The 13,691-nt window shown below is 32.9% G+C and overlaps 1 protein-coding gene across 2 annotated transcripts; it reads left to right on the top strand.

Annotated features, from left to right (window-relative positions):
• Positions 1–3,018: 3,018 nt before the first annotated feature.
• LOC108483132 (transcription factor Pur-alpha 1-like) lies at positions 3,019–12,983 on the top strand. 2 transcript variants are annotated; one of them, XM_017786353.2, is made up of 4 exons: positions 3,019–3,516; positions 11,908–12,048; positions 12,182–12,421; positions 12,531–12,983. In XM_017786353.2, the coding sequence occupies exons 1-4, from the start codon at positions 3,169–3,171 to the stop codon at positions 12,681–12,683; spliced, it is 882 nt and encodes a 293-aa protein (XP_017641842.1). In that variant the 5' UTR covers positions 3,019–3,168; the 3' UTR covers positions 12,684–12,983. The 2 variants fall into 2 exon arrangements, with proteins under 2 accessions (XP_017641842.1, XP_017641841.1); XM_017786352.2 differs by having other exon boundaries at positions 12,179–12,421.
• The last annotated feature ends 708 nt before the right edge of the window (positions 12,984–13,691 follow it).

The raw sequence follows: 13,691 nt of genomic DNA, 5'->3' as shown, positions 1-13,691 counted from the left end.
GTAGCTGAATCATTCAGGGTTGTTGCGTAAGTGTTTAACGTTCGATTGAAATACTGCCGGTTTCGTGATTTTAGTTTAATCGAGATTTATTATTGACTTTGAAAAGTTTGTGGTATCGATTTTAGGTTCCAGGAGACTCAAGAGTGTTTTCGCTACGAAACAATACCAGGTGTGTACCCGGAAACGTAGAAAACAAGGTTTCAGTGAAAGTCAAAAACCTTACTGTCGACGTCACATGGGCCTGTGGTCGCCCGTATAGTAGGACGTGTGCCATAACACGGGTGTATGATCGACGAGGCCAGACCATGGGCACAAGACACGACCGTGTGATGGCTAGGTAGGCCGTGTGCGACACACAGGCTAGACTGATTTGGGCAGTGTAGGATTCTGGGCCAGGTTGTGTGATCCACACGGCCAAGGCCAATTTGGGCCGTGTGGGTCCACACGGGCAAGCCACATGGGTGTGTAAGGCCATTTGTCTGAAATGATTCCTAGGGTTGCACGGGTCGCCCAAGTCAACTGTAAACCTATCTACTGTAGGGTAGGTAAGCGTTACCTAGACCCCTAAATGCATGATCTGAGTGTATGTGATGCATGATAAACTATGCATGATTACTGATTACTGATAAATATATGTATACGTATGACTGATGGTTGCATAATAACATGACATTCCATTCAATGTTGCATTGTATGGGGTTGGGTTGATTTTATTTGGAAGAAATGTACTGAAAGGCTTTTAAGCCTAATATATTGGCAGCTCAACTGCAAACTACTGTTTTGTGCCGCATTCGGTACTACCTGTAGTGTAGGGATGGGTGGGTTGATTTAATCCCCACATGGAGTGTAGGGTTAGACGGAGATGATGTGTAGAGGCTAGTAGGGTAGGACTCTGTTCATTGATACTGTAGCATTACTGTTACTATGATGGGCTAAAGCCCTTATGCATATTTGATACTGAACTGAAATGGGCTAAGGCCCGAACTGCTACTGAGACTGAAATGGGTTTAGGCCCAGAATGCATTGACTGTATGTATGTTTTCTGTGGGGATTACACACTGAGTTTACATAAACTCATCCCCTCCTGTTTTAACTTTACAGGTAATCCTCAGACCTGACGGTTTAGTGAGGCGGAGGACTCGACAGTGGCCACACGTATTTAAACTTCTTAACTCTCGTTTATGGTTTTATTGTTTATGGGGTATTTTTATTTAGTTGGACTTTATGGACTGTTTTGCTTTAACTTTGAAAATTTTAACTGTTTTTACGGACTTACAACTTCAAACATAACAAAATACGAGTTTTTCTAATAACCAAGGTTTTCCATGAAATGAACTATTTTACTTAAAATAAATTATTTCAAAAGCTTCCGCTACGAATTGTGTTTTAAAACTATCGACTAGAAGAGTAAGCAATTTCCGGAACCAATAAGAGTAATAAACGAACACGGTTTTAACATAATAAAAATTAGTTTTCAAAATTTCATCCCATGTTACATCGCCAGATTCGGCCATAATGTCTAGACCGAGTTTGAGGTGTTACATTTTTAACTTCTCTATTTGGGGAAAAATACTTTTGAGAAGTCAAAAATTTATTGTTTAATATTCTTTTTGTTGTAAAAGTGCTTCTAAACATAGCCTTAAGCTCATAATCAGTCTTGTAATTGGAGCCTAAGGATTGTGTAGTCTTGTCAAAATATCAGACCTAATGATATTATTTTGGCATAATAACTTTTTTAGCATTATAACTTTACAAAAAAATCATTTTAGCTCTCAATTTATTTATTTATTTTTGTTAAATTACTCTAAAGTGGATGATTAAAAATTAAAAAATATTAAAATTTCTATCTATTTTAGCATGATTTGACAAAAAACACAAGTTTAAGAATTAAAAAGACGAAAAATTAAATAAAGAGTTAAAATAATTTTTTGTAAAGTTGAAATGCTAAATAAGTAATTATCCTATACTTTTTCTCTATAGTTATATAAATTAAATTATTAAAGTTAATGTTTTTTTTCGTTGAATGGGTTTTAATTATTTATTTGAAAAAATATTATAATTCATTATATTTAATTCATTCATTTAATAACAACATGTATTGGTAATTTAACTTGAATAAGTTTCGAAAATAACATCGAGATCACTATTTAACTTAACTCATAATTTAACCCTTAAATTATTTCTATATATTTTTACTTTATTATTTGAATTATCATTTTCATTTCAATTTACATTAAATAAAATGTTTTGAATAAAAACTTTGGCACTAGTTTGAAAGTTTAAGTTGTTTTGTGTTTTCAATAATAATAATAATAATAATAATAATAATAATAATAATAATTAATGAAATATATAATTTAAAACTAATTAATAATAACATAATAAATATGTATAATATTAAAATAAAAAATTAAATTGGGTGTATAATGAAATTTAAATAAGTATATACATCATATTAAATATATTAAATGTACTACAATTATTTATCATAGTGTTACTATTAATCATAAATTAGTGTTGAGTTGACTTATCACATTAACTTAATCAACAATATTATATCAATATATACTATTGATGTATGTAATAAAATATAGTTAAAATATAAATATTATATTAAAATAAAATTTTATTCAATAGTAAAGTTAATGCTTTATTAAAGTAAATAACACAAGTTTTAAATCTCATGACATGACATGTAAATTTTGTATTTTTAAAATAATAATTAAAAACTCTATTACACTCGTATGTATGTATATACCATGTATTATTAATATATATCTCGGATGAAGATAATAAATTTTGCATATTAAAATAAAAATTTATATCAGTATATCAAAGTAAAACTTGAAAATTTTAAAGTTTTATTAATGTAATTGGTGTGAATTCAAATCTTACTGTATATATATTTTTATTAAGCTAAAAAATTAAAATATTATTAAATAATATAAAATTATTTCGTAATTTTAGTAATTAATTGATAATTTGTGAATGATTTAAATAAATAAAAATAATAATTTATGGCAGGATTAGGCCTTTAGTTTTCTGGTTTGCTAGTTTTATGGTAGCAGCATCCGCCAAGAAAGTCCCACCCACGTTGGAGCCTACTCATCATAGGCTTATAATTTTTTCTTTTTCTTTTGGTAAAAAATCTAAAAGAAAGAAAGGGATATGGAAGGGAACTCTGGCGGTGGCGGCGGAGTAGACAGAGGAGGCGGTGGCGGAGAAAGAGGAGGAAACGATGTGGAGCTGGTTTGCAAAACACTTCAGGTAGAACACAAGCTGTTCTACTTCGATCTCAAGGAGAACCCACGCGGGCGTTATCTTAAAATCTCGGAAAAGACATCGGCTACCAGGTCAACCATCATCGTCCCTTCTTCCGGCATCTCCTGGTTCCTCGATCTTTTCAATTACTACGTCAACTCCGACGACCACGACCTCTTCAGGAAGGAATTGCAGCTTGACACTAAAGTCTTTTACTTTGACATTGGCGAGAACCGGAGGGGTCGTTTCTTGAAGGTAAGCTTTTACCTTCACCGAACCACTTTCTATTGCTCTTTTTCTTTGCTCGACTCAAATTCCACTTGTTGTTTTCTCTTTTGATGTCGATATTTTTCCTATGGAATGATATATTGGCTAAATGTTTGCTGCAATCTTCTGTTTCCTGTATATGATGTCGTGCTTTTAGTAGAAATGGTTTTGGGGATCGGATCTCTTCTTAAATTGGACTGTGCTGGAGAATCTCATTCTTAACTATGCTGTTGTTATAACTATACCTTAGCTTTATATCACTTCGAATGCTGGACCCTTTCGTATTCGTCTCCAACCTGACACTGTAAACGTTAACCATTACGGCTACAAGAACCCTAACCTTCTGATAATTTAGGGTGGTGAATACTATCTGTTGTATTTCATCCTGGACAGTTGATGCTGGTTTATGGTTTTTTCTTTTAATCGAAGAAGAGCATTTGAGTCCTTCCATAAATTCAATTCCCTGGTTCCTCTTAGCTTGAGAAGGGGATAGAGGAAGAAGAACACTTTGGAATAACTGGTCCTGGAGAATGACAAACCCCGAATTAGGAAATTTGACTTAATTAGAACTACTTGCTTAAAGCAGGTCTTATAGGATTGCCACCCAACATGCAAAATGCACATTGATAATAGTTGGGAGAAGGCTAGAAACTTTTTTTGGTGTTTGAACTCGACCCAAGAGCATATGGTTCATTAATAAATCCTATAGTGGGAAACCCTTTTACCTGAGATGAATTAATTTTAATACTCCACCAGACATTGAAATTCCTAATTGCTTTTTGCATGAGAGTTTCCCTGTTTCTTGCTAATGAAGCTTCTTTTTCATAACCTCAATCTGAAGGTTTGTTGCAGCTCAAAATGGTTCCTTTATTAGAATGATATGGATTCCTCCAATTCAATATTCCTTGTTCAAATGTCAAGTTTGATTCTGTCAGCCATCTAACATCAATTGATGCTTTTATTTCCTAGCAACAAAAGGGCTTCCTTGAAGCTCCTAATATCAATTTTCAAGCACCATGATTTTGGTCTATATTTCCTTCATTGTAAATATGGCTGTTTGAACCTTGGATCAGCTTCTTTTCCGCTCCTTAAAGTAAAATGTATGTTGGAACTGAGGAGTTTCCTCCCATAGAAATGGTCTTAGTTTCTCCAATTAAATATTCTCATCTATGAAGGGATCTTTGGTGCTTGGTTCTTCCACCCATTCTTGTTAGCATTAATAGCTCTACTTCAGAGTATGACAATGCTGTGTTGAAGCTTCAAATATCTAGTTTCTGTCTCTTTGGCTTTGGTTTTTACTTCCTTTGGGTATTGTGGCTGCTTGATGTGAGAAAAAGAAAAAGAAGAAAAAATGTCATAATTAAAAACCATTGTTTCTTACTGGAACCTTGCATCTTTAATCAACTTGTAGATTGTTGCTTATTGCTTAAATTTGAGATTTCTCTTCTAGGGTTTATTCCTTCCAAAACTTGGCTAGTTTCTTAATTAAAGGTTGTAACTGGATGGGTTCAGTTAGGTTTGTATTAAGGCATTTTTTATTTTCGATTCTTTTTCTTTTTAGGTTTTAGGTTGATAAAGTTCAGGAAGTTTCCTTCAAGTCAATTCTCTCTTGGTTTTCTTGGGTTCTGAATAGATCTTTGTTCTGGTTCAACTATTACCACGTTAGGCCATAGATGCAATTGGTTATGGATTTGTGTTAGTTTGTTTTGAGCCACTTTTAGTTTGTTGTTGTTGACCTCTTTGGATTGCTCAAATAGACTTTTTAGTTGAATTGAGTTGGTCATTACAGTCAAATTTTCCTTTAACCTTCTTGACTTAAAGAGAATTAGTAAGGCATCTCTTTAAAACAACTTAATAAGAGTGGAAAAACATTGATGCTCTACGTGTCATCTTACTATGTGTAAGATACCTCAAAAGGAAAGCTGTTTCCAGATTGCTATATGAAAGGATAAACTATAACTTTTTGTCAATCTATTCAAATTGATTATCTAATGAACCATAATGTGAACTTCCTAGAGAACCGAAAATTAAAGTAAGATGGATTGATGGAACCAATTTTGTGGATGGATGATGAATTTTGATGTTCCTATGCCATTTTGAATTCAATTGAATTTAACAAAGCATTCTTTGGACTCTAACCAACGCTCTAAGGTTGAGAACTCTTGCTAATTGGAGTGTGAACAAAGTAAACACCACAATCTTGAAATTGAGTTGTTGCCATTTTCAAAGAAAGAACAAGAATTGAATCTTGTAAAAGCTCTTAGAGTAAATTACAAAGCATAGTATCCCATGTATAGACTTAAGTTACTTGAAAAATAAGTTGGGAGTGTGAAGAAGTAAACACCATTATCTTGAAGGTTGAGTTGCTGCCACTTTTGAAGAAAGAACAGCAATCAAATCTTGTAAAAACTCTCAAAGAGTAAATTACAAAGCATAGTATCCCATACATAGACTTAAGTTACATGAAAAATAAGGAAACAACCCTTGCTTTGCCTTTAAGCTTAGTCATAAAATTTTTTAAGCTAAACTAATCCAAATTTAAGAAAGCAAGTTACGATTGTACCATTAATAAAGTTGCATATTTGGCTCATAATAATTAGAATAAATAATTGGTCTCATAAAATATCATAAATTCAATTCCAAAGTTAGCCTAAAGCTGATCTAAAACTTGAAAACTCATAATTCTATAATTGAACTTATGTAAAAAAATTTGCTCGTGCATACTTTAGTAAAACAAAAATACCTTGAGCTTTGAAGTTGGTTCGGTTCATTTCAAGATGTGTTGGAAAGCTAAGAAGGGCTACGATTCTATGTTGATAAAACAACCCATATATGCTGGAACCCCTCTAAAAATTCGTTGCAAGTTGACACATGTTTCTACTTTATAAAACAAATTTAAATGAATTAAAATTTCCCTCCTAGGCATGCATCACTTATCCAACTAGGATTATTTTTCCCTTGTTAATCTTTCGAAAATATTAATTCCCATGTCATGGGTTGTTATTTGATGATTGTCTTTTTCTAGAGAGATTGTTTCTTAAGCGCTAGTATCATAGCAAAGCTTCTAAAAAAAAATCAACCACAAGCTTTAGTTGTTTTTAAGCAAAAAAAGTAGTTGCTAGATTTATTTTTTGAGAAAGGAAACTAGTAAAAAGGCCCAACATATTATTGGTAAAACCATAGACTTGGATAACCCAAAGCTTCCTTGATATGCAGACTTGAAAATGAAAGGATGAAGAGGTGCATTCAAATGCCCTGAAGCCACTCCAGGTGCAAATCCCTTTGTTTTACCCTAACACTATGTTTGGATTAGATGTAGTAAAGGAAAAGAAAGGAAAGAAGTGGGAAGCTAAAGAAAGTAAATAATTACCTATCATCTTGTTTGGATAGTTAAAATTAGTGAGCGGAAAGAAAGTTAAGTAATTTTAACAATTTTTGTTTGGATAAACAGTGGAAAGGAAAGAAAATGATTAATTATAATGAATTTTACAATTATAATCTTTTAATAAAACTATTTATAAAAGAAATAAAGAACAAAAAGGATATTTTACATCTTAAAATTTTGTTTTCCTTTCCTTTCCTTAGCTTTCCCCCCAAATTGGGGTAAATAAAAAATATTTAGCTTTTAAGGGAAAGCAAAGGATACTTGACTTCCCTTACTTTCTCTCGCCTAACTTAAAAATTCTATCCAAACAAAGGAAAGGAAAATATTTTCCCATACTTTTCTTTCCTTTCCTCTCCCTAAGTCCAATCCAATCAAAGACTAAGATTTCATGTTAGGGGATTTGATTCTGATTTGATTATGACTTTATTTCCAAGAATTTCCTTAGTTTAAATAAAATTTCCTAATAAATTTGGATACTTTATTGTCATTTTTGTTTTCTTTATTAGAATATGAAATTACAGTTTTGCATCTTATTTTCTAAATTGTAGATCTCTTTTTAGGAGGTAAATTATTCATGAATAAAACAAGTTGAAAGTTTCAAAAAAATTAAAAGTAGTCAACCACGTTAGAGGTCCACAATCATAGGCAAAAATAGGAATCAAAATAAGAGAAAAGACCATTTCTTTTAATTTGATTTTTTTGGTACTCTTTCGTTGATTCGAATTGGCACTTGGGACATAATAATTTTGGCATCAAAGTTAAACACCATGAACGAGAAAACCTTTGATGAGGAAATTCGAAACTTGCTCTACAAGGCTCAAGCTTGGTACAAAGCTCAGGTGGCTGCATCAAAGGCACAAGTTGATGCAAACCTAGAACAGATTGAGGCCTTGCTTCATACCTTCTTACATGGGAAGGGGGCAGAAACTTTTGACCAAGGCATTTCAAACTACACCAGCGACTAGATTGCATACTTGGGCATTCTTTTCAACTGTAGGAGCAGTGATAGATATATGACAATCCAAAATGGCAGGATGGGTGGGGGAATAATGCCTAAATACACCAAACTTGACTTCCTACATACAATGGATCAAATGACCCTCTTGTTTGGCTCCATAGATGTGAAAAATCCTTTGCCAACTGGAATACTACCTCATAGGATAAGGTTCAGTTGGTCGCCTTCATCATCTTAGGAGAGGCGCAAATGTGGTTCTATCAATTGGAACAGGAAGAACAAAATATGACATGGGTGATCTTCAATGGATATTGTTTGCTTTGTTTTGGCCACCCATGAGTGGCAACTTGTTAGGAGAACTCATCAATTTGAAGTAGACATGTTTGGTTGAGGAATACCAATGGCGATTCTAGCAGTCTTGGTGTGCTCATCATTCGTGCGAGTCAATTAACAGCTGAACCTGTTCATTGCATGCCTAATTGACCTATCAGACTTGATGTGGAATTATACTACCTGCCAGTTTGGTTCAAGAGATAAGTCTAGCAAGGCCATTTGAAGAAAAATTGCAGGTAGAAATGGGTCCACAGAAGAAACCTACTTTTGTCTAGACTTCCAAAATTACACAAACAATGACTAAGATGATTTAGACATACAAACTTAGGCTACAACTGCATCTTGCAGTGCCCCTTCTACCTTCGCTAAGAAGCTGACAAGAGGAGAGATGTTTGAACGACTTGCAAAGGTCCTTTATAATTGCGATCAGCAATATGAGTTGAGCCATTAATGTAAAAGAGCTCTTGTGGTTGGGAATAGAAGATAGTGAACTAATGGAGGCAACAAAGGATACAATGGAACTGTGTCTTCAAGCTTAAGGACAAGCTTTCTCTCGATGATTGGAGTAACGTTAAGGTGATTTGATTTTGATTTTATTTCCTGGAATTTCTTCATTAGTTTCAATAAAACTTCCTAATAATTCGGATTGGTTAAATTTTGTCATTAGTCCCTATATTATGTGTAAGTTGTAGATTTTGTCCATATACTTTAATTTGATCATTTTTAATCCTTGTACTTTTCAAATTTTCAAATTTCAGTCTTAACCAAACAATTGCTTAAGTTTTGTTATTTTTAAAGTTTGATGCGACAAATATATTATCGCATGTGTATTATCATGTCAGCTTACTAGTTTCACATATTATTCACACACACACAAAAAAAAAAAAAACAGTTAATGGATTTAATGACTTTTTAACTTCAAGATTGAAATTTCAAAATTAAAAAATATAGTAATCAAGAATAATCTAGTTGGAGAATATAAACTAAATCTACAACTTTACGCATAGTATAGGACTAATAGAAGAATTAAACCAAACAAATTTAACTATTTCTGTTTGATTAGGATTAAAATTTTAAAATTCAAAAAGTACGGAGACTAATATTGACCAATTCAAAAAGTACATGGACTAAAGTTTATCAAATTAAAGTCCAAAAACTAAATCCACAACTTACATAGAGTATAGGGACTAATAACAGAATTTGACCATTAGGATTCTTTTCTGTCATTTTTGTTTTCCTTGCTAGAATATTTAATCAGGGTTTTGCATCTTATTTCCTAAGTTAGAAACCTATTTGAGAGGTAATTATTCATGAATAAAACAAGTTGAAAGTTCTAGTATTTTAAAGATATGTATGCAACTGTAGGCAAAAATAGAAATGAGAGTAAGGCTAAAGACCCTTTCTTTGAATATGATTTTTGTGTTACTCATTTGGTGACTTGATCCCAATCTTGAGAGCATACATTTCAATATAGTTCCAAAAAAATGAATATAGATTCATAAAAGACTTAACTAATTTAGAAAGGACCCAAATGTCAAACAAAATGGAGATGGGTAGCCATGGAAGAGAAATCCATTGAACCAAAGGGATTGCCACTTCGTCTTCATAAACTAGAGAACTTTTTGATTGACGGATTTGTAGCAATGAATTTGGGGAAAATTACACAAGTTTTTTCTTTTAGTTTGTTGAATTTCTTCCCAACCGCAGCTTTTGTTTTCCCCTTTTGCTCCTTGGCCATCTTAATTAGAGCTTAAATCAGGTTTTCTATTCTCCTACCTTGAGCTAGATGACAATAAAATCAACAGTTTTTTTTCAATAAGGAATAATCCTCTTCTCTTCTCTAAACATTATGCTTTGGTGGAAATATTTGTAGCTTGAGCTACCTTGAGCTCTGAGTCTTGTCAAAGATGAATTCGTTTGTACCTTGTTTGAGCTTTATACTATGGTAGTTATTCTACCAAGTTGTCAAGTTTGTAGAATGCAATTCATTTAACAAGTCTTCTTCTATTGGACATGAAGTTTATTATCAACCAACCAATTGATATCTCTTTCTACAAGCTTTAATACCAACTTTTGCAGAATGGACGTAAAGTGGCTACTACATGACTAAACAACTTGTGAAAATAGAAAGGTACTTGTTTTGGCTCTCAAGGAAATAAGAAAAACCAACATTATTAATATTGCATGAAAATGGTGATAATAGCATGTGCTTATTATATGCTAAAAACTATTCTAGAAAAATCCTAAAGAATTAGCATCCCTTTTGGCACCCACTTGACAAACAATGCCATAGAAACAATTAAAAGTAAGAAATCTACTTTCACATGGTAAAAGTTTTAATGTAACCAATCCAATGATTATGCTTGTATAACAAAAGATGCTTCATATGTAAGTTTGTTGGTGTCCAAAAAATTTAAGACGTTACCTCTCCTAATTACATGTGGGGAATGATCTACTATTAACATTGCAACATGTTGATTTAATGCCTTGCAATTTGTATTTTGTTCTTTAGATTATGTGATGCCTATTTGTGAGAACCTTCTATGAGAGGACTAGACAAAGTTGAGTATGGCTTTAAGCAAAAACGTATTTTCTCTTTAGTCCCTTATCTTTGAAGATGGAGTTCACAAAATAAATGAGAGAAATTAGTCCCTTATCTTTGAAGATGGAGTTCACAAAATAAATGAGAGAAATTAGATGAAAATGTCAAATATGTACTTATAGTTTGTCCTGGGAAACTCTTGTTACTCTTGTAACTTTTTATTTGGTTAGCATGTAGGGAATGCCAATGGTGGAAAACTAGAGTTAGAGACTATATTTAAGTAAATGTCTAGATGTGAGTAGGTAAAAGTCATCCAAGTTGAGCTCAGAATTTTTTTGATGTATGCTGATGTGGCATACTTATCCGCGTGGCAGGCCACATGCCAATTTCTCGTTGCTTCCATCAGTTGCATCAATATTTGCTAACTGTCAAATCAGTCGACAGAGCGCTCAATTGTTTTTTTTGTCCTTGAAGGTTCAATTGGTTGCACTTTTTCCCTTAGTGCTCAATTTTATTTATTTTTTACTCAAGACTTTATAGACTCTTTTCCTTGCTAATAGGGATGGCAAGAAAACTTGGACGTGAGAAGTTTCGACTATCGGCCCAGGTTTAGGTTGGGTCTAATTCTTCAATTAGTTGGGTCAGGTTTAGGAAAAGCCCACTTAGTCCTAGAATAATTATTAAAATACCTTTGTATTCCTAGAATAATTATTAAAATACCTTTGTATGTATAATATCAGTTTAAAATATATAATAAAATTTAAATTAATATTTGCTCTAGCATAATTATACCTAGAGAACAATTAATAATATCATTAAAAAATATTATTCTATTTTGATAAAAATTAAAAATTTTGGTATATCAGGTCGGGTCAGAATCAGGTATAGCTTTGATTTTTCAGGTCAGGTTTGGGGTACATATATTAATATTTAATTTCGGATTGGGTCGGGGTCGGGTTATGTTGGTGTATTATCTGGTTGGAGTTGGGACGGGCAAAAAAGCGCCCCACTGCACCCCATCACCATCTCTCCCTGCAAGTAAGTATCATATCTTGTTTTTTATTCTTTGTATTAACTTGTATTGTTTGGAGGATTAGAAAAGTCAAAAGTAAGAGTTCATCTTTTGAAAAAAAAAATGTTTCTCTAATGAAATTATCTGTAAAGGTGTCTGAAGCATCTGTGAGCAGAAACCGCAGTACCATTATTGTACCAGCAGGAAGTACCAGGGATGAAGGGTGGGCAGCCTTCAGGAACATATTGGCAGAGATCAATGAGGCATCAAGGCTTTTCTTATTGCCGAATCAGGTATCTTTGGGCTATATTCCTATGCTCCTTCCTTTCCAGTTACTCTGCTGCTATATATTAGTACCATAGTTTCATTTAGTCTCATTCAATTTTCAACCTGACTGCTTGTGTCTAAATGGGTTTTCCGAAGCAGCAAAGTTCTGAACCTTCAGAACGTCTTGTTGGGCTTTCAGATGATGTAGGGGCGGGATTCATATCTGGACACAACCAGCCTAGCTCAACTTCTGAATTGAATGTAGATAGATCAGTTGAATTGCCACCACAGGATGAAACTGGTAACATGGGGGTTTCAAAGGTGATCAGAGCTGACCAGAAGAGATTCTTCTTTGATCTTGGGAGCAACAACAGAGGACATTTCTTGAGGATATCTGAAGTATTCTCTCCATTCAACTTTATTTCTTTGTCTTATTTTATATACGCGTATATTAATAAAGTGTAAGATATGGAGTGTTGGTTGATAAGAGGATTGTTCAACATTGCAGGTTGCAGGTTCTGATCGGTCTTCCATCATTCTCCCACTGTCAGGATTAAAGCAGTTCCACGAAATAGTGGGTCATTTTGTGGAGATAACAAAGGATCGCATTGAAGGAATGATGGGTGCAAATGTTCGAACGGTGGATCCGCCACAAAGGTGAATGGCAGGCAGTGGAAGATGGTAAAATAAATAATTGTCAAGTTTGGTTTAAAGCCTCTAATTGTAGAGATGCAATTGTGGTGTCATTCAAGGCTTGGAATAATCCGATTTTTGTCTGTTTGATTAACAGAGAAATATTGGAGATAAGTTGTGAAGGGAAATAATGGACAAATTGGTTGTAATTTGTGAGTTTGATGGTGTGGCCTTTCAATAATGTCTACTTCTGTTTAGTATCAAACACTGCTTGAATGTACTAATATTAATTAATTAATTAATTACTTAATTCCATTTCCAAAGAAAATTAATATATTCTACCTTTTACTGGATTGCACAACTCAAAACTTCCTTCTACCCTCCTCCTGTTAATCCACAAAGGATTGAAAGAAAACAAAAAGCCCGTAACTACCATTCCCTCTTCTTTTCTGTTAATTTTTTGGGAAATAATAGAATTAGTCATTTAACTATTAGTGTGTTTCTATTTTGGTTATCTAATTATAAAAGTTTATAATTTAGTCACTAATGTTTTAGATTTTTCTATTTCAGTCTTTCATGTTTTAGATAGTTTCTATTTTGGTCACCTCTGTTAAATGGTTAATGAAAGTGATGATGTGACCTTTTTAATTGGTATAATAACACATTTAGTCCTCAATATCTACACATTCTATCAATTTCATCTTAATTCTATATAATTTAATAAATTTAACCATTCATATTTACAAATTTTATTGGCTTGATCCTCAAACACATATAATTAAATATAATTATAATTATAATTAAACACAATTAAATGTTGATAAACTTATATGTAAATTTGTGATTTTGATAAACTTAAAAACTCAAAACCCTCTCCAAAACTTAGTAAATTTGTAATTTTATAAACTTCATTCATGATTGTGCTAACAGCATTTTCATTAGAAGAACCCAATTTTTCCTATAAAACTAAACAAATAATTAAAAAACAAAAAAGGAAAGCAAAACAACTTCCTATAAGCCTTCATCAAAATCATCT

Source organism: Gossypium arboreum, chromosome 1 (genome assembly GCF_025698485.1).
Source record: "Gossypium arboreum isolate Shixiya-1 chromosome 1, ASM2569848v2, whole genome shotgun sequence".
In the NCBI taxonomy this organism is placed as follows: domain Eukaryota; kingdom Viridiplantae; phylum Streptophyta; class Magnoliopsida; order Malvales; family Malvaceae; genus Gossypium; species Gossypium arboreum.
Note: the sequence above shows the minus strand (reverse complement) of the source record. Positions and strands in the feature narration are given on the sequence as shown.

Excerpts from the sequence above, each read along its gene's own strand:
- LOC108483132 (XM_017786352.2), top strand. The coding sequence starts at position 3,169 with ATGGAAGGGAACTCTGGCGGTGGCGGCGGAGTAGACAGAGGAGGCGGT. Across the intron at positions 3,517-11,907 it reads GGAGGGGTCGTTTCTTGAAG|GTGTCTGAAGCATCTGTGAG; the intron begins GTAAGCTTTTAC and ends TTATCTGTAAAG. Across the intron at positions 12,049-12,178 it reads TTTTCTTATTGCCGAATCAG|CAGCAAAGTTCTGAACCTTC; the intron begins GTATCTTTGGGC and ends GGTTTTCCGAAG.